The sequence below is a fragment of the Sciurus vulgaris genome (assembly GCF_902686455.1).
Source record: "Sciurus vulgaris genome assembly, chromosome: 6".
Lineage (NCBI taxonomy): Eukaryota > Metazoa > Chordata > Mammalia > Rodentia > Sciuridae > Sciurus > Sciurus vulgaris.
Genome location: NC_136466.1, coordinates 78,669,427 through 78,696,682, shown reverse-complemented (window position 1 = coordinate 78,696,682; position 27,256 = coordinate 78,669,427). Strand labels below are relative to the sequence as shown.

Here is a 27,256-nt window from a genome sequence, read left to right as displayed (position 1 = left end):
ACCAACATCAATTATTGTTTGTGTTCTTGATAATGGTCATTCTAATTGGAGTAAGATAAAATCTTAGAGTTGTTTTAATTTGTATTTCTCTAATTACTAGAGATGTTGAACACTTTTTCATATATTTATTAATCACCTGTATATCTTCTTCTGTAAAGTGTCTACCCAGTTCCTTGGCCCATTTATTGATTGGGTTCTTTGTATTTTTGGTGTAAAGTTTTTAAGTTTTTTATACATTTTGGAGGTAAGTGCTCTATCTGAAGTGCATGTGGAAAAGATTTTGTCCCACTCTGTAGGCTCTCTTTTCACATTCTTAATTGTACCCTTTGCTGAGAAAAAGCTTTTTAGTTTGAATACATTCCATTTATTGATTCTTGCTTTGATTTCTTGTGCTTTGGGAGTCTTATTAAGAAAGTCTGATCCTAAGCCAACATGATGAAGATTCTGGCCTACTTTGTCTTCTGTTTGATGCAGGGTCTCTGGTCTAATTCCTAAGTCCTTCATCCATTTTGAGTTGAGTTTTGTGCAGGGTGAGAGATAGAGGTTTAATTTCATGTTCATGCATATGGATTTCCAGTTTTCCCAGCACCATTTGTTGAACAGGCTATCTTTTCTCCATTGTATGTTTGTGGTTCCTTTGTCTAGTATGAGGTAACTGTATTTAGGTGGGTTTATCTCTGTGTCTTCTATTCTGTACCATTGGTCTGCCTGTCTATTTTGGTGCCAATACCATGCTGGTTTGTTACTATTGCTCTGTAGTATAGTTTAAGGTCTGGTATTGTGATACCTCCTGCTTCACTTTTTCTGCTCAGGATTGTTTTGGCTATTCTAGGTGAGGTCTCTTATTCTTTCAGATGAAGTTCATGATTGCTTTCTCTATTTCAATGAGGAATGTCATTGGGATTTTAACTGGAATTGCATTGATTCTGTACTGTCTTTGGTGGAATGGCCATTTTGGCAATATTAATCCTGCCTATCTAAGAACATGGAAGATCTTTCCATCTTCTCAGGTTTTCTTCAACTTCTTTCTTTAGTGTTCTGTAGTTTTCATTGTAGAGGTCTTTTACCTCTTTTGTTAGATTGATTCCCGAGTATTTTTTATTTTTTTTTTTGAGGCTATGTGAATGGAGTGGTTTTCTAATTTCTCTTTCAGAGGATTTATCACTTATAAATAGAAATACATTAGATTTATGTGTATTGATTTTATATCCTGCTATTTTGCTAAATTCATTTATTAGTTCTAGAAGTTTTCTAGTGTAGTTTTTTGGATCCTCTAAATACAGAATCATGTCACTGGCAAATAGGGACAGCGTGAGTTCTTCTTTTCCTATTTGTATCCCTTTAATTTCTTTGTTCTCTAATTGTTCTGGCTAGTGTTTCAAAGATGATGTTGAATAGAAATGGTAAAAGAGGGCATCCCTGTCTTGTTCCCGTTTTTAGAGGGAATGCTTTCAGTTTTTCTCTGTTTAAAATGATGTTAGCCCTGGGTTTAGCATAGACAGCCTTTACAATGTTGAGGTATGTTCCTACTATCCCTATTTTTTCTAGTGTTTTAAGCATGAAGGGGTGCTGTATTTTATCAAATGCTTTATCAGCATCTATTGAAATAATCATATGATTCTTAACTTTAAATCTATTGATGTGATGAATTACATTTATTGATTTCCAGATATTGAACCAACCTTGTATCCTTGGGGTAAACCCCACTCGATCATGGTGCACTATCTTTTTAATATGTTTTTGTATGTTATTTGCCAGAATTTTGTTAAGGACTTTTGCATCTATGTTCATCAGGGATATTGGTCTAAAGTTTTCTTTCCTTGATGCATCTTTGTCTGCTTTTGGTATCAGAGTGATACGAGCTTCACAGAATGAGTTTGAAAGTGTTCCCTCCTTTTCTATTTCCTAGAATACTTTGAGGAGTATTGATATTAGTTCTTCTTTAAAGGTCTTGTAGAATTTGGCTGAGAATCCATCTGGTCCTGGGCTTTTCTTGGTTGGTAGGCTTTTGATGGTTTCTTCTATTTCAGTGCTTGAAATTGATCTGTTTAAATTGTGTATGTCTTCCTGTTTCAGTTTTGGAGGATCATATGTCTAAAAATTTGTCAATGTCAACAATATTTTCTATTTTGTTGGAGTACAGATTTTCAAAGTAGCTTGTAATTGTGTTATGTATTTCAGTGGTGTCTGTCGTGATCTCTCCTTTTTCATCACAAATTCTAATTTGAATTTTCTCCTTCTTTGTTAGTGTAGTTAAGGGTTTATCAATTTTGTTTACTTTTTGTTTTGTGAATTTTGTGAATTGTTTCTCTCATTTCAATTTCATTGATTTCAACTCTGATTTTAATTATTTCTTGTCTTCTACTATTTTTGGTGTTGATCTGTTCTTTTTCTAAGACTGTGAGATGTAATGTAGAAGGTAATGTTTGAGAAAATTATGATTGAAATTCTCCCCAAATAGATTGAAGAACTGAATCCTCTGGTTCAGGAGGCACTATAAATTCTAAGCATCATAAAAAGAAACACATAAGAAGAGATATCACAAAAAAACTTATTTTTACTAAAAGTAAAAAGAAATTATAGTCAAAGAAAAGAAAATGATGACTAGCAAAGGAATGATGAATGGCCACTCTGAACACACCACAGGTCAGAAAAGAGCTGAATAATATCTTCAAAATAATGAAAAATTACTTTTAATTCCTAATATTGTGTACCCTGAAAAATATTATTCAAGAATATGTATAAGCCTAGGCATGGTGGCACATGCTTGTAATCCTAGTGGCTCAGAGGCTGAGGCAGGAAGTTTGCAAGTTTGAGGCCACTTCAGCAACTTAGGGAGCCTGTAGGACTCAAAGTAAATAATAAAAAGCAAGACCATATCTCAAAGTAAATAATAAAAAGGGTCTGGGGATATGGCTCAGGAGTTAGGCACCCATTGGTTCAATGCCCAGTACCCTCCCAAAAAAGAATATGGGTAAGCTAAATTATTCTCAGATTTTGGGGGGTGCTAGGGATTTAACCCAAGGCCTCATGCCCCCAGCTCTTAATCAGATATATTTTTAAAAAATCTGTGTATTAAAATCTCACACATTTTCCCTAATGAACATAATTTTCCTTTATTTTTAAATAAATTGAATAATATTTTTTCCCTACTTAATCTAACCTAGGATTAATCTAAATCCAAATTAGGTAAGGCATTGAATATTATTTCTAAAAATAATTCCTTAAAAAGTTAAAACAATTATCTAAAATCTTTACATCAAAGAAACAAAATTATGCTCTATTATGATATATCATGATTTCCCAGAACAAAAAACATATATTCTTCCTTCTTCACAATTCTACTGGGTAAAAATGAGTCTGGCTGGTGTCAAAAAAGCCAGGAGCAGGCAGGGGAACAGAGAGAGAAGACACCAGTTGGATTGTGAGAGGCAAAGTCCCCTGGCCTGGAAAAGAGTCTGCAACTCAGTTCCTTTTGTATAAAGTTGGAGGTTCAGAGGAATCAACATTTTCTAATAGCTTCCATAGCACTAAAGATGGAAAATCTTTTAGTTCAATCCTATAGGATGCCACCCAAAGTTATGAACTCCATAATCTTATAACCAATAACCAACCTAGTGGGAAATGCTTCTTGATAGAACTTCTAGCTCATTCTGTAGGACATCCTTATAGTATTTTCCCACTAATATCTGTATTAGCTAGGAAGTTTCCAATCCTGATTTCTCATTTCCAATCCTGAAAGATTACATAATAAAATACTTGCTTTGAAAAAAGTTTACAAAACCTACAGTCTTTCCCTTGCAAGGACCCTATGGTGGTTAGGAGTTACAAGGTGCCAGTCTTTCTAACGGTAGCAAAACCAATTGCTACAGGGGCAAATTTTCAATGACAACACCCCACCCACCAACACAACACACATACCCTTTTTCTTTTTCTTGTGTCATTTGGCAACCAGACTGATTAATAGGCATAAGCAACATTTTTAGTGATTATGTTATCTGGTATTAATTGAGTCTTTTTCCTTTACCCAAAAATCAAATGGCAATCTAAAGATGTTTGCTCCTGTGGCCATACTTGGATGTGTGTAAGGTATTAGTACTGTGTGACCAGGATCAGCTGGACCACCTTGGACCAGAGGCTGGAGTGGAGGATTCAGAGCCAGCAATACCAATCTCATCATATGGATAATATGATACCTCCTCTGCCCCAATCTTAGAAATATAATATGTTTCTTTAGAAAGAAAAAAGAACACAAGAAAGAGAAAAGAAAAGAACAAGGGAACAGACCGGGTAGGGGAGACAAGATATGGCATGAATGGTGGTTAAATATATGCCTTTGAATAAATATAGAATCATTTCGACATTTAAGGTCAAATCTGAAGCTGACTTAAAAATTCGCAGGGTGGGTAAAGAGTTAACAAAACCTTTTCCTTTTCTGAATTAGAATTTGACCTTTCATTAATTTCCCAGATCAGTTCCTCTGGTAACTCTAAAATTATGTGTTGACCATGTTATTAGGCAACATTGCTTATTCAAATAATGACCCCTGATTGGTAGATAACATCCCTCTGATTTGAGAGAACTATAAACACCTGATGGGAACATCACTGATTCCTGGAACACTGTCATTTGTCACTGGACTTAACAATTTATGTGATACAAGAACCTATCTATGTCTATTGATTGTTTTGAGAGATATTGGTTGCTGTGGTTTGAATCTTTTAAGCTGGGATAATGCCTGTACCCCTGCTACGTGGATCACACTTCCTTTTACTTGAGCCTTCTTTCATTTGGTGGGTGAAGAAAGACAAGACACCTCAGACTGCTGGGTGAACCACAGCATGGATCCTGCTGTCTCCTACAGAAGTGGCCACCTGACTGCCCTCTCATCTTTTACCATTTTACATGTACTGTGTCAAGGGTGGTCTATTATGGCTCAATGTCTCAGTGTTTGGTTGAACCTAAGAAGAACTCATGGTTAGGTAAGGTACATGATTGTCTGACTTTAAATATTTCTTTAGGTTTTAAGTCTGCATGTAACCCAGGATAAACAGTGTATTTATAAAGGCATAAAAATAATTTTTATTTTATTTTAATTTATTCATTCAAGAATAATTTAGAAAGTTCAATGTAGTTATTTTGAGATAAATATTGTCCCACTAATATTTGCTTCAGTCAAAAAGTTTACAATCTTGATTCTTCATCCCCAGCCTTAAGAGACCAATTAATAGAAATAACTTGCCTTACAAAATGTTTGCAAAACTCAAAGCTTTTTTCCCAAGAAAACTCTGTGTTGAAATGGTTAGGGGATACTAGGTATCAGTCTGCCATTTTAAGGTAGGAAGAAGATAAACAGGGAATACAGTTAAATGGCTGCCTGGTTACCAGTGGATCTGGCAATATTTGAAATATATTTAGAGGGAAGAGTCAACCTGGCTTGTTAATGGATGTGATGAAAGGTATGAGGAAAAGTGAGGCATCATAGACACCCAAACTTTGGCCCAATGACAAAATGAACAGTAATGTCCTTACTGAGTCAGCAAATACTAGTAACAGTAATGGTTGTAAAGAAGTGAAAAAAAAAAAAATGGTGGTGAGAATAAACAGTCTTCTACTCTGCATTTAGGTTAATCCACTGAAAAGGAAGTACTGTCATAAGCCAGAACAGGGAAATGATGCTTTGAAAACAGTGGTAATAGGGATACAATTTTATAATCAGCATTACATACTTAATTCCTTTTACAGGAAGCAAGGATGAATAAGGAAGAAAAAGCAGGAAAGGCAAACCACAGCTTTAAGTGTGCAGCACATCATGTGTTAAATTGAAACAACCCCAAAGTTCAACTTTCTTCACTGTTCAAGGAGAAAATCCTTTACTATGTACTTTAGGATAAAGGATTTGCAACTATATGGTGCTTGAGAAATATGCTATTGCTGTAATTTAACTCACTGTATGTGGGCTTCAAGATGCACAGTGGCATTCCAAACCAACTTTTAAAGAAAATTGCATGGAATTTTCAAGACATCAGGAGCGTTCTTAAAAGTTATGCAGAGAAAATGGATTTTTGATAGTTATGAATTACATTTAGTGCTGCCAGATTGCAGGGAACGCTCTTTTTGCCTCAGTATGGTTAGAATTACTGTTGACAAAGTTTTAATTTAAATTTTCAAGGATTTAAATGTAAGAATATAGGTCACTGAATTTTCATTCACTGTGTAAGCCTTACTACTGGCAGACAGCAAGCTTTGTTAGTGAGGGTCCAATTTTGGCCCCAGAGTTCATCTTTTCTATAGTAGTTGGGAATTGAGTATGTGTTAGTGAGAATAATTTGCCTCTCAGTCAGTCAATCAGTGGATGGAGCACACATAGTTAGAAACCCGCCTGGCACAGAACAGAAGCTTGGTTCAGAAAATACTAAATGCATTTGTAAGACAGACCCGAGTCCACACAAATCATATATTATAATCTCAAGCAGGAAGAGAGTCTATCTTTCCTAGCAGGTTGTAGATTTAGATAGACTTGTAACAGTCTAAATATATATCACATAGCTCCAAAGTCTAACTCTACAATTTTCAACTGGTTTCCTAAAGTTGAAAAAAATAGCAGTAAATATTTGTAGAGCCCACTACATGTAAAACATGTTGTAAAGAGCCTTTCCATTTACCAGGAAATCTTAAGAAATTATGGTGGGTTTCTAATTTAAATTATGTATCATAAAAAGAAATAATTAAAAAATATATGTACTCATGCTAGTAAAAATAAAGCTCAATTTATTGAATAAAATTTTAAAATTATATTTTCCATAAATCGGAGAAAGCTGAAGAGATTTCAAATCAATGGTCTATTTAGCTAAAAAGATGAAGCATGAGCTTCTTGATAAAATCAGCATAACTATGGAGAGGCTATACCTTTCTGTGTTTGAAGAGAATCTTATTTTACTTATGTATCATTTGTGCCTTATTTATCCCAAAGCACCCCTAGCTCTAGAATCAGTGTGTTACTCCGCAGAATGATGAATGTGATGGGTGATACTAGTGTGCAGCACATATTTGTGGTAGATTCCCTGAATTTTCTTGAGTTGCCAAATACTGTGAAAGTAAAAGAATATGAAAGAACTTTGGGGGAAATATGCATATGGAAAATAGGAGGCTAGCTTCATAATAATAATTTCAGAAACAAGTGAAAAACTAATAATTATTTGCACTGGGAAGTGCCATGTACCAAAACCTGGGACAAAAAAGAAACCACAAATTATGTGTTAATTTTAGCATGCTTGATAAATTTACTCCTTTTCCTGTCACTTAAGAAAATTATATCAGAAAACAAGAGTGAAAAGGAGATGTCACTCAATCTGATCTAGTTTATAATTTTTTTAGAAAGTAAATCACTTGCAAACCTTGATTGCAAGGTGTGTAGTAAAGGCAAAGTTGAAAACACATGCTTTAGAGGACTTCACCCAATTTCTTATGTAAACCACAGCAGACGGTATGATTCTCAAAAGAAGTCAAGTACATTTGCCTCAATATGAAATAGGACTGATTGAATTTCAAACATTCATCTATTTTACAGAGCTGAAACTTTAAGTTCCTAATTGCTGTTCAAAACTAGCAGCTTAAATTTTATTATTAATACATCTTTGTTTATTTATATATGTATTATGTTATATACATAGAACATGAATTTATACATACATATATATGCTATATATATATGTTATGTATATATGTTACTATGTGGTCTTACACTCTGGGGCTTTCAAACTATATTATGTATATATGTTACTATATGGTCTTACACTCATTCAGGGGTTTTCAAATTGTATTAGCTATATATAAATATATTATAGTAACTCATGTTATAATAACACACATATATGACAAATACATATGTATGTGTGTATAACACACACACACACACACACACACACAATTTTTCTTTGTGGTGCTGGGAATCAAATCCTGCACAAAGTAGACAAGTGCTCTACCACTAAACTATACTTCCAGCCCTAATTATTCCTATTCACTTTAAAGGTAACTGATTACTATTGAATAGAAGTAACTTAGAATTTCAAATAGACCCTTCAAGCATGTTCAGAGAGTATCATTTGAGCTGAGGATGGCTTGGCTATGAACTGTTCTCCTTCATGAATTTTGGTCCTCAGAATACCAGAGCAGCATGTCTGGGCTTCAAACTTCCAAATTCAACTTTCCAAGGCTGCCTTCAGAGAAATGTCCTACTTGAGTATTATTATATTAAATCAAATAGAACAAAAGAATCCTTGATGAGAGGAAATAAACTATTTGCAAAGCAAAAGTGCTTTCTTGGAGACGGTCCTGGAGCCATATATGAGCAAACAGTAAAAAGCAGGGGAGGGGGATGGGATTTAACCTAAGAAAGAAATAGGGACAATTAAAAATATACAAGAATCAATCACCAAACAGTACTCAGCTAATTTTCTACACAATTTTTTTTCTGCTTCTAAGAATTATTTGTAATATAAAAGTGTCTTGGCCAGCAACCCTTACATCAGTATGAATGTAGGTCATTTTTAAAAAGAACATATAGATGTTAGAAGGGTATCATAACTTCCTAAAGACACAATGAATTTTCTTTTGCTTATTCTTTCTTTTTACTTAAAGAAAGAAAAAATCTCCTTTTCTCTACTCATACACAGTCATATCCAATGACAGCCAAGTCACTTTCAGGCATCTGGCACAGACAGCACAGAGAGGAAAAGAGGCTAGATCAACCATATCAATGCAACACAATTGTTTGAAAAGTTGAAAAGTTCAAACTATTTATTTAATGTTATGCAGATAGACCCAAGGGGGAAAAGCCATATTTGACAGAGAAATTCTAGGTGACTGAGTCTTAACCCCAAGGGAATGTTTTAGGGATAAGGGTTAAAATTAACAGTTTAATATTTAAGTTAAAAGTAAGTTAGATTTAGTTAGTTCAGAAATTGAATTAACAAAACTAACTTGTCTCAAGAGAAAGTCCCATTTAATATTTATCCTATTCTGATATCTGTTTGGCTTTCTTACTCCCAAAAATGTGAGATGGAAAGAATATTAACTCCTGATATTAAAGATAATAAGATCAACATATTTGTTGAGCTTGCGAAGGCTGGTGCCTTCTACCCCAAGAACAATATCTATTTTGTTCCAAGGAAATCCATCAGTTTTCTACTCAGGCAAGTCATTCAGTGATACATCTAGTACTTATGTATCCACTGAGGGAAAGTAGAACTACAACAGTGTTTATAAACTGCTGGTTGTCTTAGTAAGTGATGTTGTCAACTTAGTGACATTCTATCAAGCACCTTAAATGCAAAATGTATTTTTCACTACAGAATAAGGTTGAAAGCTCCTGCATGAGTGTTTATAAGACTATACTACTGTATGAACACTACTTTATTTCCAAATGGCCGCCTCCAAGAGGTCCAATTTCAATACTTCCTTACATGAAGAAAATGTGAGACATGCAAAATCAGAAGGTAATCCCCCCCCTGCAAGTAGATGAAGTAGCTAAAATATAAAACTACTCCTTTTATAATACCACCCTTAACTTCCAAAAACAGTGTGGCTGTGGATTAAGAGAGTACTGGGCATAAGATATTAGATAATTCTAGTATACTGAGAATTACTGAATAAAGATGGCTTAAGATTCTTGGGGGGTGTGACTTTTGAGTTACAGTGGGAAGGATAGACCACTGTGATTAGGTATATAATAGATTTTAAGCTGGAGTTTTCAGCAGAAAATACCCAGACTTAGAAAAATTCACTCAAAGTCACCAGAATTTTTGGAAAAATGGATGGTCCCATGTTTCTTCCATGAAATTTAAAACAGGTATTTATCTTGACACAATGGATCCACGTCCAAAGGACACAGGAACCAATACAAAGCTTCTACTATCAAAGACAGGACCAATTTGAATATCAGGAAGAACAAATAATTCATAAGTTTAAAATAATAGTTAAACAGCAGCAACTTATTATTGGTCATCTGTGGAAGATACTGTGAATCAATTCCGTACCTTGAAAAGTTTTTAAAAAGGGGAAAAATACAAATTATTCTTGCCTTTCCTACATAAATTAAACTCAGGTAAACCAAAAAGTTGACAAAGGAAAGTTGCTCTTTATATATGGAAGTTCAGCTAACAGATGAAAAGGAAAAGATCTTCTGGAGAGGCTTACCCTATTTTATATTAGCAGATATAAGGATGTGAGTCTAATCAGTGATGGACATAGAGTAAAATGAATTATTTTAATGTTTAATATATACTATGCAGTGTTACTTTCCATATGATAATGTAATTCATAAGCTATGTGAAGTTGAGCTTTTTAAGCCCTCATTTCCACATCTGTAAGCCTGAATACTGATAGTACCTATCTAAAGTAGAATTAAATAATGCCCACAGAAAGTACTCAATAAATTTTAGTTATTCCATCATTATTACTATTATGAAAGTTCACATTTGACTTATTTACTGCTGAACTGGACATCTGATTAATAGTTATAATCTAAAGTAACTGTTTCTTTTTATACATGTTAAGTGAAGTTGTTGCCATGGGAATGATGAATAAGACAAAAAAAGTTGCAACAAAAATTGGAACTTACCCTGAATTTTCAACGAGCATATTTTCATAAGGTTCTTCAAAATTTTCCCGTGTGTGTGTGCACGTAATTACTTTGGATGATTTCTGTTCCTTCTTTAGATTAACCAATGCATACAAACTCATCCATTCAGACACCTGTTCTTGCTTTGATCCTTTCCTTGGGCTGCATTACCTCAAATGCCTTTCCTTCTCAACTCTGTCCTCCCATGTCTCCTCTTCCATGGATGCTTCCCTACATACTGCAGTTGATGATTATTCTGTCTTCCCCTGAGCTCCTACATCTTATGGGGCTTCTTCTTTTTCTTAATTGACACTATCATATTGCTTAATATGTTAGAAAGATTTTATGGGTGTGTCTTCTTTCTCAGTGCATGAGTATGTACTTCTCATGTATCTCCTTCCCTCCCTCTCTCTATTTTCCACAGTGCTCAGTCAGTAGTGTTCACACACAGAATAAACATTTGCCGAATGAAACAAAATATTAAAACCATTCCAGTATAAATCCCAGATTTAAAGACCAAATAGGTCAATTCCCTACCCAATGCTTCTATATCCTCCCACAGAAAGTATCTCTACTTGAATAGCTTTTCTAATGAAGGATTCACTACCACTCAAGACATTCATTTTGAAGAAATTTTAAACATTAGGAAGTGATTTCTTCTCTAGCATACGGGAAATCTAGCTTTTTTCAATTATCTTGGTTTTTATGACAGTTATATTTAGATCTACTCAACACTGATAATGATCAATCATGATTCTTGTACTATTGCATGGTACAAGGAAAAAATAATTTGTCTGCGTACCCAAGGTACTGAACAATGAAAGTTAAAAATGGGCACTGAGAAAAATGATTGTTTATGTGATCTGAGATAAATTTTCTGTATCTATAAAAGGAGACCTCTTCAGAAGACAAATATTAAAATTAAACACTATTCTTCAGAAATGCTAAAAAGCAAATGAGGAAAGGAAAGTTGGAAAGTTAATATTTCAGTTAGTGGCTAAGATAAATATGGAAATTTAGTATTCAGTTATAAAAAGTGAATTTAAACCCAGGCTTATATGCACTTGGAGGTGAAGAAAGTTAAGAGGTTAACAGTTAACAGGACAATTAAAACATTTTTTTTTTAGTTGTAAATGGACACAATATCTTTTTTTATTTTTTTTTAATGTGGTACTGAGAATTGAACCCAGTGCCTCACATGTGCTAGGCAAGAACTGAGCCAGAACTCCAGCCCTACAATTTGTTTTGTAAAAATAGGTTTCTTTATTAAATTCTATACATAGAATTAATTTTTGAGTGGGTTGTGGTAATATTTTTTAAGGAATATTTTAAGAAGTCCTTCTTAATAGATGGGAAATATGTACTCTATTATGGCAAGACATAGTGGTAAGCATTATCATTATTCAGTCTTTCAGTCTTTTATTTCAAGATTACATAGCTTCAGCATAGGGATGTAACAGGAAATAGGGAAGAAAGTCAGCAATTTCTTTGCTGTTGAGCAAAAAAAGTATTTAGATGTTTAAATATCATTTTTTTTTTTTTTTTTTTGGTGAAAACTTGTGTCCATTACAGAGAAGGAAAAAAGATCATAACACCTGCTAAATATGACAGCAGGAATATAAATCCAGCAGCGAGGAACTTTAAGAATAAAATAAGAATGAGAAGTCAGGAGAAATAATGTACAAGATGGACATATAAATGGGAAATTTGCAACAACAGAAGATTTGGCGTTTTAGTACTATTTTGTAAGAAATAATAAAAGCTATCTATATTTAAATAATATAATGGAGAGACAGGGTGAATAATAAGCTGTAAACAGACATTCTTTTTGACTTGCAAATGTGTGTTTTAAAGTTCTTCTCTATCACTTTACAACTATTTGAGCTATTTTTTTTTTGAAGTTTAAGCTGTTATTATTCATTTGTGGAAACTGTTTTGCTATCCAACATACATGATACACCCCCATCAGAAACAGACTGAAGTTACAGCACCTGTACATATGAGGATATAGCCATATTTCTCCAGAGTTGAAACCCAGGAGCATGGTTAAAGAGCATGTACCTTTTTTTTTTTTCCTAATCAGATTTTCTTTTTTTTTTTTTTATTTATTTTTTTATTGTAAACAAATGGGATACATGTTGTTTCTCTGTTTGTACATGGCATAAAGGCATACCATTTGTGTAATCATAAATTTACATAGAGTAATGTTGTTTGATTCATTCTGTTATTTTTTCCCTTCCCCCCCACCCTTCCCACCCCTGAGTTATTTTTTTAAAAAAATTTTTAGTTGTAGATGGACATAATACCTTTATTTTATTTATTTATTTTATGTGGTGTTCAGGATTGGACCCAGTGCCTCACATGTGCTAGGCAAGTGCTCTACCATTGAGACACAACACAACCCCAGCCCCTAAGGCTATTCTTACTGACAGAGTTGAATCTTACCCAGCAATCTTGCAATATATTTTGAAAGCAAAAAAAAAAAAAAAAAAAAAAAAAAGAAAAAAAACAACATAAAAGGGAAAAACTAGATATTATATTTTAAATTATATTATATTTTAAATGGAACCTCATTCAATGAAATACACATTTATATAAAAAATAAGATGATGCAATAAAGAGCAAAATTATTTTTGTTATAAGATTTTTCTTGAATTATTTATCAGTATTGCTTTGGCAAGAAAAAAGAAGCATCCTGGTTAATGGTGTAACCTGAAATGCTTGTTTGGACTTTAGTTTCTTGAGTGTGCTTATTTTGATAATATATTCTAGCTCCTAATTTGGGTTAACTAACAGCTTAAAGAGGTCCGGTATCCCAAGGAGGGGTAGGGAAGGTACAACCTATTAATCTTTCAATAGTGTTATAAGGTCAACAAGACTGGGGTGAGGCATGAGTTATATCAAAGCAAAGATTAATCTCACCCAGCCACTCCCTGCCATTCTTCTTTGTCTGGAAGGAGATGGATTACTTTTTTTTTTTTTTTTTTTTTAAATAATAAGCAGACTAGCTAGCTTTGTCTCTGATCCCACAAGAATGAAAGCTCTAAAGAAACACAGAAACCACACATCTCCTGCATCTAACACAGTGGGTACTGAATCAATTTTTTTTTTTTTTTTTTTTTTTTAAAGACAGAATGAATACATACCATGTCTGTGATTGGCAGATCAACTTGAATGACATCTTCAATGATAACTGTGGACTAGCAACCTCCTTGACTTAGGAGGTCTTTCATCCTGAGTGAACCAAAAATTTTGTGGGAGGTTGTCTTGGTATTATGTTACAAATCCCAGGCTGCAGAGACATACTGTGGCCAAGAACAGTATTGGGAAGCTAAAAACAGGACCAGGAAGAGCAGTCCAAGGACGCTTGGAAGTAACAGGAGCACGTGGAGTGGTGCAGAGTAAGCCTCTGGGTTGTCAGTAATCTTGTAGGCCTCCAGACAACATCAGTAGTTCACTGTTTATAATCTTCTTTAGTTAAAGGTCAACAATTTGAGAAAGGAAATAAAAAATATCTCGAGTGTATTTCTAAGGGCCCTCAGGAGTGCTAAAGTCAAAAGAAATGAGCTTATAAGACAGAAGTAACCTGGGTCCTTTTTACAACTGCCCTCTGACACCAGGGTCACAGTGGTAAAATTTACTATGCAGACACTAATGGAGATAAGTGCTTTATACATCTATCTCATTTATCACACCATATAAGGTGCAATGCAACCCAAGAGAGAGACCCATTCTGACCTCCATAAACTTGAGTAATACACGTTGATTTCTATTTCTGTTTTCTTCTTAAAAGCAAAGATACATTTTTCTAAGGGAGGAGTACCAAAAGGTAGACTGGAAATTATTAGCTGACATAATATTCTAGGAATATAGAAAATCATTAGAGGAACCAATATAAAATTGTCCAAAAGGTAATGCAAAGAACAGATAAAAAATTAAAAATAAAACATGATAGGGAGATAATTTTTGTTCCATCTTTCTTCCCCCCTACTGATAGCTTAGGTCTGGAAGTCAATTAGGCAGCTATAGACTGAATAGGTCAGACTTCTAAAGAATTATTTCCACAAACAGAAAAGCAGCATTGGAAGGAGGTGACGGGCTGATCCTGAGTGGGGAGGAGAACAGTCTGCTATTATAAGAACTGCCAATTAGTAAGTGTCCACTCTGCCATCAGGCACTAGAGGAGTGTTTCATAGTCATTTTCTACCTTATGTGGTATATAGTATCATGTGGTTAAACAGATGACAAAATTAGGAGTTTAAGTAACTTACTCTAAGTTACAAAGTAAAGAAGAGGCAAAGCTAGAATTGTAAGATGAGTCTCTGACTCCTAACTTTTAGTTCCTTTCCACAATTCTGCCTATGACATACATTTGTTCAGTGATGAAAGAGCAACAATATTAGATTTCTCATCAGGGAGCCATTTCCCAAGACTGTATTTTCCATTTCATAATGCCTAAATTATCGATTTGTTTATAATTGCTATTCTTTACCATTAAGATCTATGTTTAATTTGGGGAGTTAGAAGCCTATTAGCCTGATAGCTTTCTTCATGACAACTATATCATATATCAAATAAAATGAACATAACTTCCTAACAGCCTGGCCAGGTGCCGTGGAGTACTATTATACCACATTCAACACCTGTGAGAATCTTGACAAAAATTATAAGTGATATGCCAGGTGAGTTGCTGTTTCTGAATCAATGCATCCTGCACAACATCCTCAAAATTCTCAGTATATGATACTGAAAGCATAAACAAACCCATTCCCACAGAAAGAGGAGGCAAGGAGCCAATAAAATGGCCAACATGAACATGAGTACAGTAATAGGAAGTAGAAACACAGAGCAGCTACTTGAAGAATGAAATTCTTTCAGTATCAGGTATATGTCAAATTTGACAATTTCAAAGTAGTTTCAGTCATCAAGAAGTTCTAGAGACTATGTTTCTACTGTGTCTATTTATCCAGTTAAAGAAGGCAAAGGCATATTTTTTTCTGTCTTAGAATATATAATTAAAATAGGGCAAGAGAGTATAGAAAGCCTCCCTAACAAAGCAGTTACCTCCAACAACATGATGTTTCTCTGATTGCAAAGAATAATCTTTTTTTGTCTTTTTGACAAAAATTACTCAAAAGTTACTGGCATTCATTGTACTAGGGAAAATGATTAGCTGAGGTTTCAGTAATTTGTTTGCATTTTATAATAAAATAGCAATTATAGTACAATCTTATGAACTATTAACCTTTCTCCTCTTTCTCAATTTTGACCCAACATTTTGGAAAACAGAATAAACACATTCTCAAAGACTTTCACCATGAATGCTTTAAATACCTCAAACTGAAGGAAAGAAGGAAAGAAGAAGTGGGGCAGAAAACCTGAAGCTGGAGGGACTGAAGTTCTAGCTAAATCATTATTGATTTCTCATCACAATGGGAGGAGGTCTCCAAAACGTTCACTTCTGATTCCTCCCCAAGGGACTCTTGTCAGTTGCTCATCATAGGCAGGTTTTACAAAATCACTTCCTGAGCTCCAACACATAGAAATTCTGGTTATATTAGGTAAGGTTCACATGCTCATATGCTTTAGAAACTTCCCAGGTGTTCTAATGTTCAGATAAGGTTGAGAACCACTGACCTAAGTAATTCAGAAATACAAATAAGGGTTGACTATATTGGCAAGGTTTTAACATATTTTAAATACAGTAGCAGAAAAAAAAAATCCTAACTATCTCAAAAACCAGAACATGAGAATATCACAAAAGAGTAGCAACAGTAATAACAACTAAAACAAAAACTTCTTCCAGGATCTAGGAAAGGGAAGAAGCAGAAAAATACTGAGTGAATCTTGCCTCTATCCTTCCTTCTATAAGAAGTCAACATTTACTAGCAGTATTCTCTATGTTGCTCACTAAACTAGGCTAGGTGCACATAGGAGCATTAATTCTCTATTTTACAAGTGAGGAAACTAAACCTGAGATATGTGAAGGAACTTCCCTAAGGTCAAATGATAAAGACCAAACACAAAACTTACCCTAGATCTGTCTTAAATCCAAAACTCCTCCCTCCCTCCCTCCCTCCCTCCCTCCCTCCCTCCCTCCCTTCCTTCCTTCCTTCCTTCCTTCCTTCCTTCCTTCACTTTTCTTTCTTTCCTTTTACTTTCTTTCTTCTTTTGTACTTGACAATTAACAGGCAAGTTCTGGGCACTAGCTTTGTTAGGAGACAAAATATCTCTATGCCTCCAAAACAAAGTATAATTTTAGTGACATTTTTCACTGTAGAAACTCAGAGGAGTTCATTTTAAGGGATTTAATCCATAGCTCTTAGATAATAGCAATCTGACAACTGGCAATGAACAGGTAAAGGGGAGAAATACACCATAGGACCAAAGAAGCAGTTAGGAGACTGGTGAGACTGATCATAAAGTCCTTGAATGCCAAGAGTTTGGAATGAATGAATGTATCAGTCACCAACAAATCTACATGTGCATATTTATTTTCAATATGCTCCATACTAGGTAGGGAGTACTCTTCAAGAACTAGACAATAGGAGATATTGTAGGTATTAGAGATTACCACATCTAAGTGACAATTTAATATGTCAAACCATTAAACTACGAGGAAAAAAATATGTCAAAACACCTTTTTGGGGCTGGGGATATAGCTCAGTTGGTAGAGTGCTTGCCTTGCAAGCACAAGGCCCTGGGTTCAAATCCCCAGCACCAAAAACAAAACAAAACAAAACAAAACAAAAAAAACACACCTCTTTGCAAGGAAAACTCAACAACACAGAAACATTATAGATAAATCTACAAAAGATACATTTATCATTCTCAAAGAACAAACTATGAACATAAATTAGAGATATTTTAAATTTAAATCATTTTTATATTCCTTTCTGTGTGCATGCATAGATCCAACCCAGGGTCTCACATGTTCTAGATAAATACTCTATCACTGAGTTACATTTCCAGGCCCTGAATATTCTAAATAAGTACTCTACAACTTATTATAACTTTAGTAGTTTTTCTAAATGATGAATTTGGTAACTGGTAAAATACAAATCTCCTATGATTAAAGTCATTAGCATATGCATAAGTTAACAATAAAAAAGTAATGGATTATTAATTTCCCTCAAGGTAGGAACATATTCATCATATTGTCAAATTTAAATGAACAAATCAAAAAAACCACAAAACCTAAAAGGAAACCACTCAGTCTCTTATAATGCCAACTATCCAGTTAAAACTCTATATTCAGGATGAATACACACATTGAATAACAAACTATACATAAAGCTAAATAAAAAAGGAAGGCATAGGTTATTTTTATTTATTACTGTGACAACGTGACTTGATATTTTTCATATTTCCTCCACTTTGAAAGGATATTGAGTAAGACAATTCAAAATGTTGCATACAAATGTATACCTTTTACTTCCCATATATCTAAACACAGGCCAGCATTCAGAATGTCAGTAGCAGTGCATTTGACATGGTATTAAAGTAAGCAAACAAAAACTCAATATAATAATTTTCTCACTTATGTTCATAATATCAAGCATTTAAGTTTTCTAAAATTTATCTTCACTTCCTAGTTCTTTCAACCATACTTTTTAATCCTATGTCTGCACATGTATGTTTATGTGAGTGAGTGTGTATTATTGCATGTGGCAATGAACTGATGTGTACATTCATTTACCTGGATATAAGGTCATAATTTTTTGTTGTTTTGTTTTGGGTCTCATTAGAATTAGCATAAGCAAATATAAATAGTTTCTATAAGACAATTCTTGATTTCTTAAGAAAAAACTTTCAATGATTTTGTAACTTTTTATTCTTGAAAAGAATTAGGGCAATGGCTCATTACATACCATAATCTGTGATTTTACAGGACACCAAATATAGCTCTTTCAGGTTTTGTCCTTCCTTTGCAATGACCTCCACACACCTGAAACATGCAAAAAAGTGATGAGTTACACTAATGCGTTTCAAGTTAAATTAGCAGAGGTTTGGACACAAATATAACAGGAAGAGGTCAGCATTTGATGAATGCCACAGCTCTCTTCTTTCAACAAACCTCTTTCAAGGTGTTTCAGGAAAAGTATTATATTCCCTGCTTTAAACTTAAATGCTCTAATTCCTAAATGGCTTTAATTAAATATATTTATGACCAGTGCATTTTTTTAAAACCAAAGATGTGAAAAATAGATGTTCCTATAAGGTTATAATTGATTAAAAAAGACTAGAAAGCATATGCTATGTAATGAAGATACATCATTTTATACTAAAATAATTAAAATGAAACTGTAGAATGTAAGTGGATGATCATTATATATGGATAACAATATTATTCATTGTTCAATTATTAATGTTGAAGTTTGATAACACTAAAAATACACATTTTGTAAAATTTTATTCAACATAAGGCAAACATTATCAAAATCTGTAACTTCTACAAATGAAAGACAGGGCTGGGGATGAAGTTCAATGGTAAAGTATTTGCATAGTATACATGAGGTCCAGGTATGATCCCCAGCACCACACACACACACACACACAAGCTAAATTAAAGATGAAATATCTTCATACAGAAGAACTTAAAAACTTTTACCTTAAAATGTTTTATTTTTACTATTTTAAATAAACCATTATGTAGGTTTCAGCCATTTTAATAATATATAGATGTGTAAGACTTAAAATCTTTTCTGGTTTTCATTAAAAGGTTTTTGAATGGTGCACTTTGCTCTAATAGCCCTAGCAGATAATAAGATAATAAAAATTAAAAGAATTAAAAATAGTGATTAACACTATTCATTTTGAGGTTCAGTTCTTTATAATATTAGAAAAACCTGTAGAATTATACTGACACATAGGTATATACATTCTCCAATGCAGTTCCTGTTTTAATCTTTATAAATAACTGTTAAGTAAAAGGGTAAAAGCAAAAAGAATCATTAACCTTTTCTAGGAAGAAAGGATCAAGTGATTTCATACCTATGTGTATAATCCATCAAAAATTACTCATGTATCCATCTCTGTCTTTCAGATATTTTATTTGCTGTCTGGCTTATTTTTAGGTATCTTCATAAAATGTCAGGAAATTTTACACAATTTTTCTCTACACAATTCATTACTGAAGGTTAAATTAGTTACAGAGAAGACATATTTTTCTTTTAAAATATTTTTATAGAATTTGTCTTAATGGAATGATAAACATTCTATTTTGGGTTACTTTAAAAAAAGATTTATGATAAAAATGGACAAGCTTTTCCATGACTTCAACAGAAAACTTAAAAGAGCAATATAATGCAATTATGATTAATACAGATTATTGTGAAGGGAAATGTTTAAACCTAATCCCATGTCATTTAGCTTTAATGTAACATTTTAATAAGTTCATTTAAAATAAAGGCTAAAAACAAAAACAAAACATTATAGACAATAAGCACGTTTTACATACAATCTAAAAAAACCAATTTCATATGCTAGGAATAAAAAGAAAGGCCCTAGATGATTGCAAAATCCTAAGTAGTTAAAAACACCTAACCATTTTCTGTAATATCATAGATACATATCTTACTGTTTTCCTTGAAACTTATCAAAAACAAATTAGTAGATTTAAAAGTTTGTGATGACCACAATTATATTTTGTGAATTATATTTTGTTCTCATGCTCTATTCAAATAGTTCAAAATGTCTGATTTTATGTCTGATTATGGAAAAACTCTAAACAAAGGCAATATCCTATTTGTGTTCCATCTACTTGATTCAATATTAGATATGCTAAAGTATATATGAACATTGGAGATATATAGGTAGAGAATAACGAATCAATTTTACTGTACAAGAAAGATCAAATGCTGTTTCATATGAGAACCAATACTTATATAAAAGAAGATAATCAATCACTAGATGAAGATTTCCCCAAAACTGATTAAAGGCTGCAACAATCAGGTTTCCTCCCTGTGTGACAGAAAGATTCAGGAAGTATGGATGATTATGAATAGATAACATACAATTATGTAGCTTACTCAAGAGGTAATACCAAGAGATAACACATGATTAAGAAGTAGTATTTCTAAGACAAAAAAAAATAATAATAAAGAGAGAGAGAAATACAAGAAGGAGAGTGCTTTGCTATTACAAAGGATCACCCAGAATTTTTGCTTCGTTCTTGAATGTTCAGTTATACAGGATTTCCAAATGTGTTTAATTGCCCTGTAATCAGAGCCTGTGTATTATAAGTTATGTCCAAAGTTGGGCTATTCCTGGAATAAAAATTTATGGAGGCAAAAATTATTCCTTGGAGGATTTGTAGCAAAATTTAATTTTAGATCATTCATGGATGTGATATTTGAGGAGAGAAACTCTAAGTTCTGTGACTGTGAACTGAAACTCAATATAATGTTAAAACACAAAACTGAATGGCTAACATAAATAGCAAATAAATAAAAATAGCTATTGTTTTGAGAGTAGAAAATGGAAGTGGTTTGTGTTTTCCTGTTATTGTAAATTGATGGAAATGGAATACCACTGCACATCCCTAGCTAGTGTCTAAAAGCAGCAATGTGGGGATAAGTGGTCATGATGAGAGACCATGGGTGATGACTGTCCTTTTCTCTTGCAACTTTTACAGTTCATTCCAGAATATATAACTATCATAACACAAGCCTACAAACCACATTTACTCTGTTTTACATAGTCTTTGCTCTAGTCATTACCATCAAAGCAATTGTCAGTTTGCTACAGAGTATGTATGCAGAAAACAGTGGTAAACCAGAGTAATATTTTTGAACATTTTTAAAAATTTTCTTTTAGTTGTTGATGGATCTTTATTTTATTATTGTTTTAATTTATATGTGGTGCTGAGAATTGAACCCAGTGCTTCACACATGCTAGGCAAGTGCTCTACCACTGAGCTACAACCCCAGCCCTGGAGTAATTAATTTTTTGATGACAGGTATTTATGTAAATTTTAAAGGCCATTTTGTTGTTGTTGTTGCTTTTATTTTGTTACTTGCTTTTTTCCCCCCACATCTTTTATTGCACTTATGAAATGGTGTTACACATTCATACTAAAGATGCATTTTTAAATGGCAATAAAAAAAGGTAAAAATGTTTGCAAAAACAGTCTAAGTGAGGAGTGACAGAACTGAAGACTACATTTAAAATCTTTGCTTTTTCAGTCCCTTTCCTACTCACAGATGTAAGAGAATATTTAATAATCTCAGTGAAGAATTACAGATTTGTCTGTAGAAACAAGCCATGAAACCCTAACTCAGTAACTAGTGTTCAAATTTTTCCCTTTTCCCCCTCCCCATCCTCATTATCCTTGAAGACAAACCTCAGAATAATACATGACCAACATTCTATATAGATCAGTACATTCAAAGATTTCACACTTCACACATGATAACATAAAGAATTATAAAACTCAGAGAAAGAACAATATCCTTAGGGAACATGACAATCTTTAAGTTTATTAAGGAGAAATTCATAATATGGGAAAAGGGCATAGTGGAAAAAGGCCAAAGAAAAGCAAATACCATTTAAGTAGCTCATGTATGTCAAGTATAACTAAGCTTATTAAACCATCTTCCCAAGTTCTGAGAAATAAAGGACATATCTTTCACAAAAGGAAATAGGAAAAGACATACATTCTAGTCTCACCTATAAGGAACCACAGAACAACCACCTATCTTTTTGTAGATCCTATATCATCATTCTTTCTAAAATGAGGGTTCATATAAAAACATTTTTCCAAAGCAAACATCCTAGGTTTATTTAAATACTCTTTAGTTTATTCTGAATTGTCTCTCCTTGGATTATTTTCTTGCTTTTATGTTTTGGCAGTGGTCTAAAGATAATTTTTAAAAAATTGCTACCATTGTAAATTCTTGAGTAACAGCTGTTGAGTACATATAGGAAAACTAGTTTAGAATACAGAAAAGTGGCAGAAAACCTGCACCAAAGTATCCAAAGCATCCATAATTATTTTTGATAATAATGCAATTTTATGCTCACTTGCTTTTGATAATGTTCTAAAAAATGCACTTGAAACATTTGATAAAATTTGAAAAGTAACAGAAAGGTTACTTTTGTAAATTACATATTTTTTTTTTTTTAAAGCAGAGAAGGCATTACTTAGTTTCAGTGGAGAGAAAAATCTGTCTCCTTAGCAGTAGATTCCTAATCACCTGATTTATATGAAGGGTAAAGGTTAATGAATTAAGCTGTGTAAGCTTCAAAACTATCAAAGGAATTCAAAAGAGCCTTGAATTATGGAAAACAATGGCCCATTCTACTTACATACCAAATTTTTATGTTTTTTGTCTCCTACTCAAAAACTGGAACATGGCATTAGTGACAATTGAAAAGAATTAATGAGGAAATATGACTACATTCCTTGCAAGAGGAGTGTCCTAGGAGACCTTGTTACTGTTTGTGATGTACTTCAAACCAAAAAGAAGCTAATTGGAGCTGCCAGACACTAGTTTGCAAATCTCACTTTAAAGGACAGGCTCAATCACCTTAGAGGTGTGAAAAGAAATGTCCCCATTACAGAGGCATTAGCGTGTAGCTTGGTGAATTTCTAAATAAACTTTTGGATGTTCTTTCCTAAGTCACTTTCATATTTGAGTAACAGATATATCTTTAAGCAGAAGAAAAAACACAACAGGACTAAAACAACCCCACAGATTTAAACCAAAAATAATTATAAAGAGTACTGTAAAGTAATTGATAAGTAAGTGCAACAAGACGGTAGGTATGTTTAAAGTTGAATAAACATGTAGTTCAAAACTCAAAACTCCTGAAAAGCAAATACACTGTAAAAGTGATCTATGTAGGAGTTTAGAAATAGAATTTCATTTTCATCATTTCTTGAAATTAAACAAGCCAACAAGAGAGGCTATATAATATAGATAGGAACCACCCTATCTATACACACACACACACACACACACACACACACACACACACAGTCATGCACCTGAAAAAAGTTTACAAGATCTAAAGAGAGTGACAAGGGAGAAAATAGTCCAATTGTGTGCTGCAGAAGTTCATCCTAATTCATACATAGGTCATTTAAATGATAGCAGGGGTCACCAAAACATAATTTGGCATCTTACAAAAAGAATAATGAGATCTGATTGATTTTTCTAAGGCCCAGAATTGAGTTTTACTGAAGAATAATCCAATCCCAGTACAATAAATGAATGTTCATGATTTACAGGTATACCCTGCTCTCAGAAAATGCACAACATAAAAGATTTCTATGGGCAAAGATAGATTTACACATAAACATTTATAAGATGGGTCAATTCAAGAATCTATTAGTAGCATGTTTTCCATTATTATACTTGGATACAATTTCATTTATAAGCATTATATTTATAGGTACTTTTTACAGTAACAGGATAGCTTAATTTCACATAAACAGCATGAAATAGTTATTTTTATCTTTAAACAACTGCATATAAATGACAAATGTAAGATTACTTCAGGAACATGACAGATGGCACTAAGGTGATTTAATGAGTAAACTTTGTATTTTATAGCACAGTCTTGTAAATGCTCTTCTATACAATTCCATTCACAACAGAGCACCAAATACATACTCAAGTCAATTTTTCACATAAACTTCTAAAGATATTTTCATAGAAAGGATATTTGCCAAAATATTTTTTAAAGGTTAATTTTCAATTAAAACACTATACCATTTGCTCAAAGGCTGTTCTTAATATAAACAGTGGCAAAGACTAGGAGTGACATGCAAAATGTCACCAGCCCCACCAGTTCATGACAATTATCTCAGGACACTCATAAAGTTCTTGCTTATCCAGTGTTACTCTTTGGAAAGCCAATATCTGATTAGTAAATCTGAGGCTTACTAAGGCATTTTGCTACTTAAACAGTGGCAAACTGATGCCCATTTTGTCAAACAGAGAAGAATTGAAAGTTTAAAAATTGAGAATAGTAGTAACTTATTTCAGTCTTATTTATAAATGAGACATACCAAAAAAGTGGCTATAAAGTGAACTGCTAATAAAACTTAAATTCTATGGGTTTGCACCTTTGCTAGCAGAGATATTACACCACTGAGGGCAAGGAGGCACAGTAGATGTTATCATTTGCTAATTTCTTTCTGGACCACCCTCAGAGACTCTTAATATTAGGTAGATTTCCTACTGGACAGTAAGTAGAATTCAGTACTGAAGGAGTAATACAATAGTGAAATAATATTTTCTAAGATATTTAGAAATGATCACCATGATACGTTTATACAGTAAATGTAGGTTTTAATTCAATTTCAATGTTCTTGGGATGCTTTAAAATGTTTTTCAGATAAACTTAAGCCTATAATACTGAAAAATACACATTTTATTTTTTTAATTTGCTTTTAATTTTAGTCATTGTTTCATCCACAACTACACTAAACATTATGTAATAATCTTAGTTAACTTTTTAGAAGCATTCCTCAGAATATGCAAGAGACAAAAAAAAAGGTGCTAAGCTTTTATTTATTTAATTCAACAATGTTTATGGAATGTAAACTACGTATTAGAAATACTAAAAGGTATTATCAGTCATGTTATTATAAAGTGGTAGATATAATACTTAAATCCTTCAAGGAGGATACTAAATTTTTATTGTTATTGTTAAAATTAATGTTCATACCTAAAAGGAGAAAAATCACGTATCACCATCTCTATAATTACTAAAAATCAACAGAAGATAGTAGTAGTTCAGGATTAATGGAAGAGTAGAAAGGAAGCAAAGAAAAAAAATTAAAGGTAACTTAATAATTCACCAATTTATTCATCCTTTAATAGGAAACGAATATAAATACTTTGAAATAGCAAATGTAAAAAACAACAACCTTCTTCTGTTAAGGTTTTTTGTTTGTTTGTTTGTAGGGGGGATTCCATCAATTCACAGCCAATAATTCTAGGGGAATCCAGACACTTCAAAAATTTTTGGTACAGTTAAGGCCAGTGCTATCTTTATGGCATCTGACATATGTTAATATGGAGGGCAGTAGAGAATATTTTATCATCCTACATGTAATAAAAATGTACTGTATTGAAGCTAAAGTCCAGGACCTTAAGAAAAACAGACATACAAACATTAAAAACTATGTCCCACTTTAGTGAGTCATAATTCATCAGAAGCCATTCCTTTCCTGCAAAAAAGTCAGTTAGCTAAAATATGGTAATCTCAAAACCACTTCTATCACCATAATAAGAGAGCATTTATAGTAAAGCTTGCAATATTTTAAAGAGACTTGGTAGGTTTCCAAATAGTTAAAATGAATACTGTTCCATTTAGATGGACTATAAAACAGATGATAATCCCTGTCCATTTCTGTTCATTTATTGATATGAAAGTCTCAATTCATATTTTTAGTAAATACATATTTTATGTTAAATACATATTATATTTTAAACTCACCTTTAATTTAAATTGGCTGCCTATTTTAGTGGACTATAAAAGCATGAGAAAGTGAGAGAGATTTCAGGCATTATTCATGAAAGAGTTAAGCAGTTCCTCACCAGAAGACAGCCACAACTCTGCTTTGTAGTGACTAATTGCCTCTTTAACCCTTGTACTCTGGGAGTTGGCCTGTTCTTCAATACCAGTTTTGTGATACAGCCAAAGACTAATGTTCAACATAGACCTCCCATGACCTGTGTAGTCAAGGAGGCAACTCAGACAAGATGCTGACAAAAGGTTTCCTTCTCATTTGGGAAGGCACAAAATCTCTTTTTGGATAAGCCAAATTCTCAGAAGACTATAGAACACAGGAGGTAAAGACAATTTATAAAAGCTAAAGGGATGGTTTCTCACTTTAGCTAACAATGACACTGCAATGTACTACTCAAAATTTTGAAGAAAATGATTTTAGTGATATGAAAAAGAAAATAATTTTGTTGTTTTAAAAAGGAATGAAGAGGACACTAATTTGATGGCTTTGAGTGCTTATAATTAGATAGATATAATCAAATACAAAGGAAAGCAGGTCAGCATCTTCATTCCAAATATTTCCCATATGCTTTAAGCACTTGTACTCAGGAAGTCTGCACTTTGATTTTTAGGGCTAGTAACCTCCTAGCCTGATAAAAAACTAACAAAAATAATTTTATGGGAGATTTTAAGTATAGGTTTTGTAAAACTAATTCTGCAATAAGATCTGAATAGTCAAGGCTTCTTAGTTTCTAAAAAGAAAGGGATAAATAGTAGTTTTAGATTAGGAAGCAGGAAAAGTGTTAATACCAGGAAGAAAATAATCCATCTATTCATTCAGAAAGGTAAGGAGATCCCACAAGCTTGAGGAAAACAGGGACACTACATAAATTTGACCTTTTTGATACTTAGCTAGACTGAACTCTGAGCCCTTTGAGTTTTAATGATCATTACTGATGAATACATAAAACCTGCTTCCAAAGCTCTGGGATTGCCACTGCTTTACTCCCATTTCCCCTTACACTATTACATATTAATGTTCATGTCAAAGGTGAATCATTTTTGTTCTAACATTTATAGGAAAGAGAGCAGCAGGTCAAGTTTAGTTGTTTACACAAGAGAAAACTTTTTATTAAGAACAAAGATATAATATTTACACTTAAAAATCTG

At 33.1% G+C, this 27,256-nt stretch overlaps 1 protein-coding gene across 3 annotated transcripts in view; it reads right to left on the bottom strand.

The window, feature by feature from the left end:
* Window positions 1-27,256, bottom strand: part of FBXL17 (F-box and leucine rich repeat protein 17) — a 544,511-nt gene that overhangs the window by 141,545 nt on the left and 375,710 nt on the right. The window contains exon 7 of one of the 3 annotated variants that reach the window (XM_079143522.1): window positions 18,493-18,569. The exons of the other annotated variants lie outside the window; for them this stretch is intronic. Within the exon in view, the coding sequence (XP_078999648.1) occupies window positions 18,493-18,569 (77 nt within the window). The remainder of the gene's footprint in view (window positions 1-18,492; window positions 18,570-27,256) is intronic. 3 annotated transcript variants of the gene reach the window in all.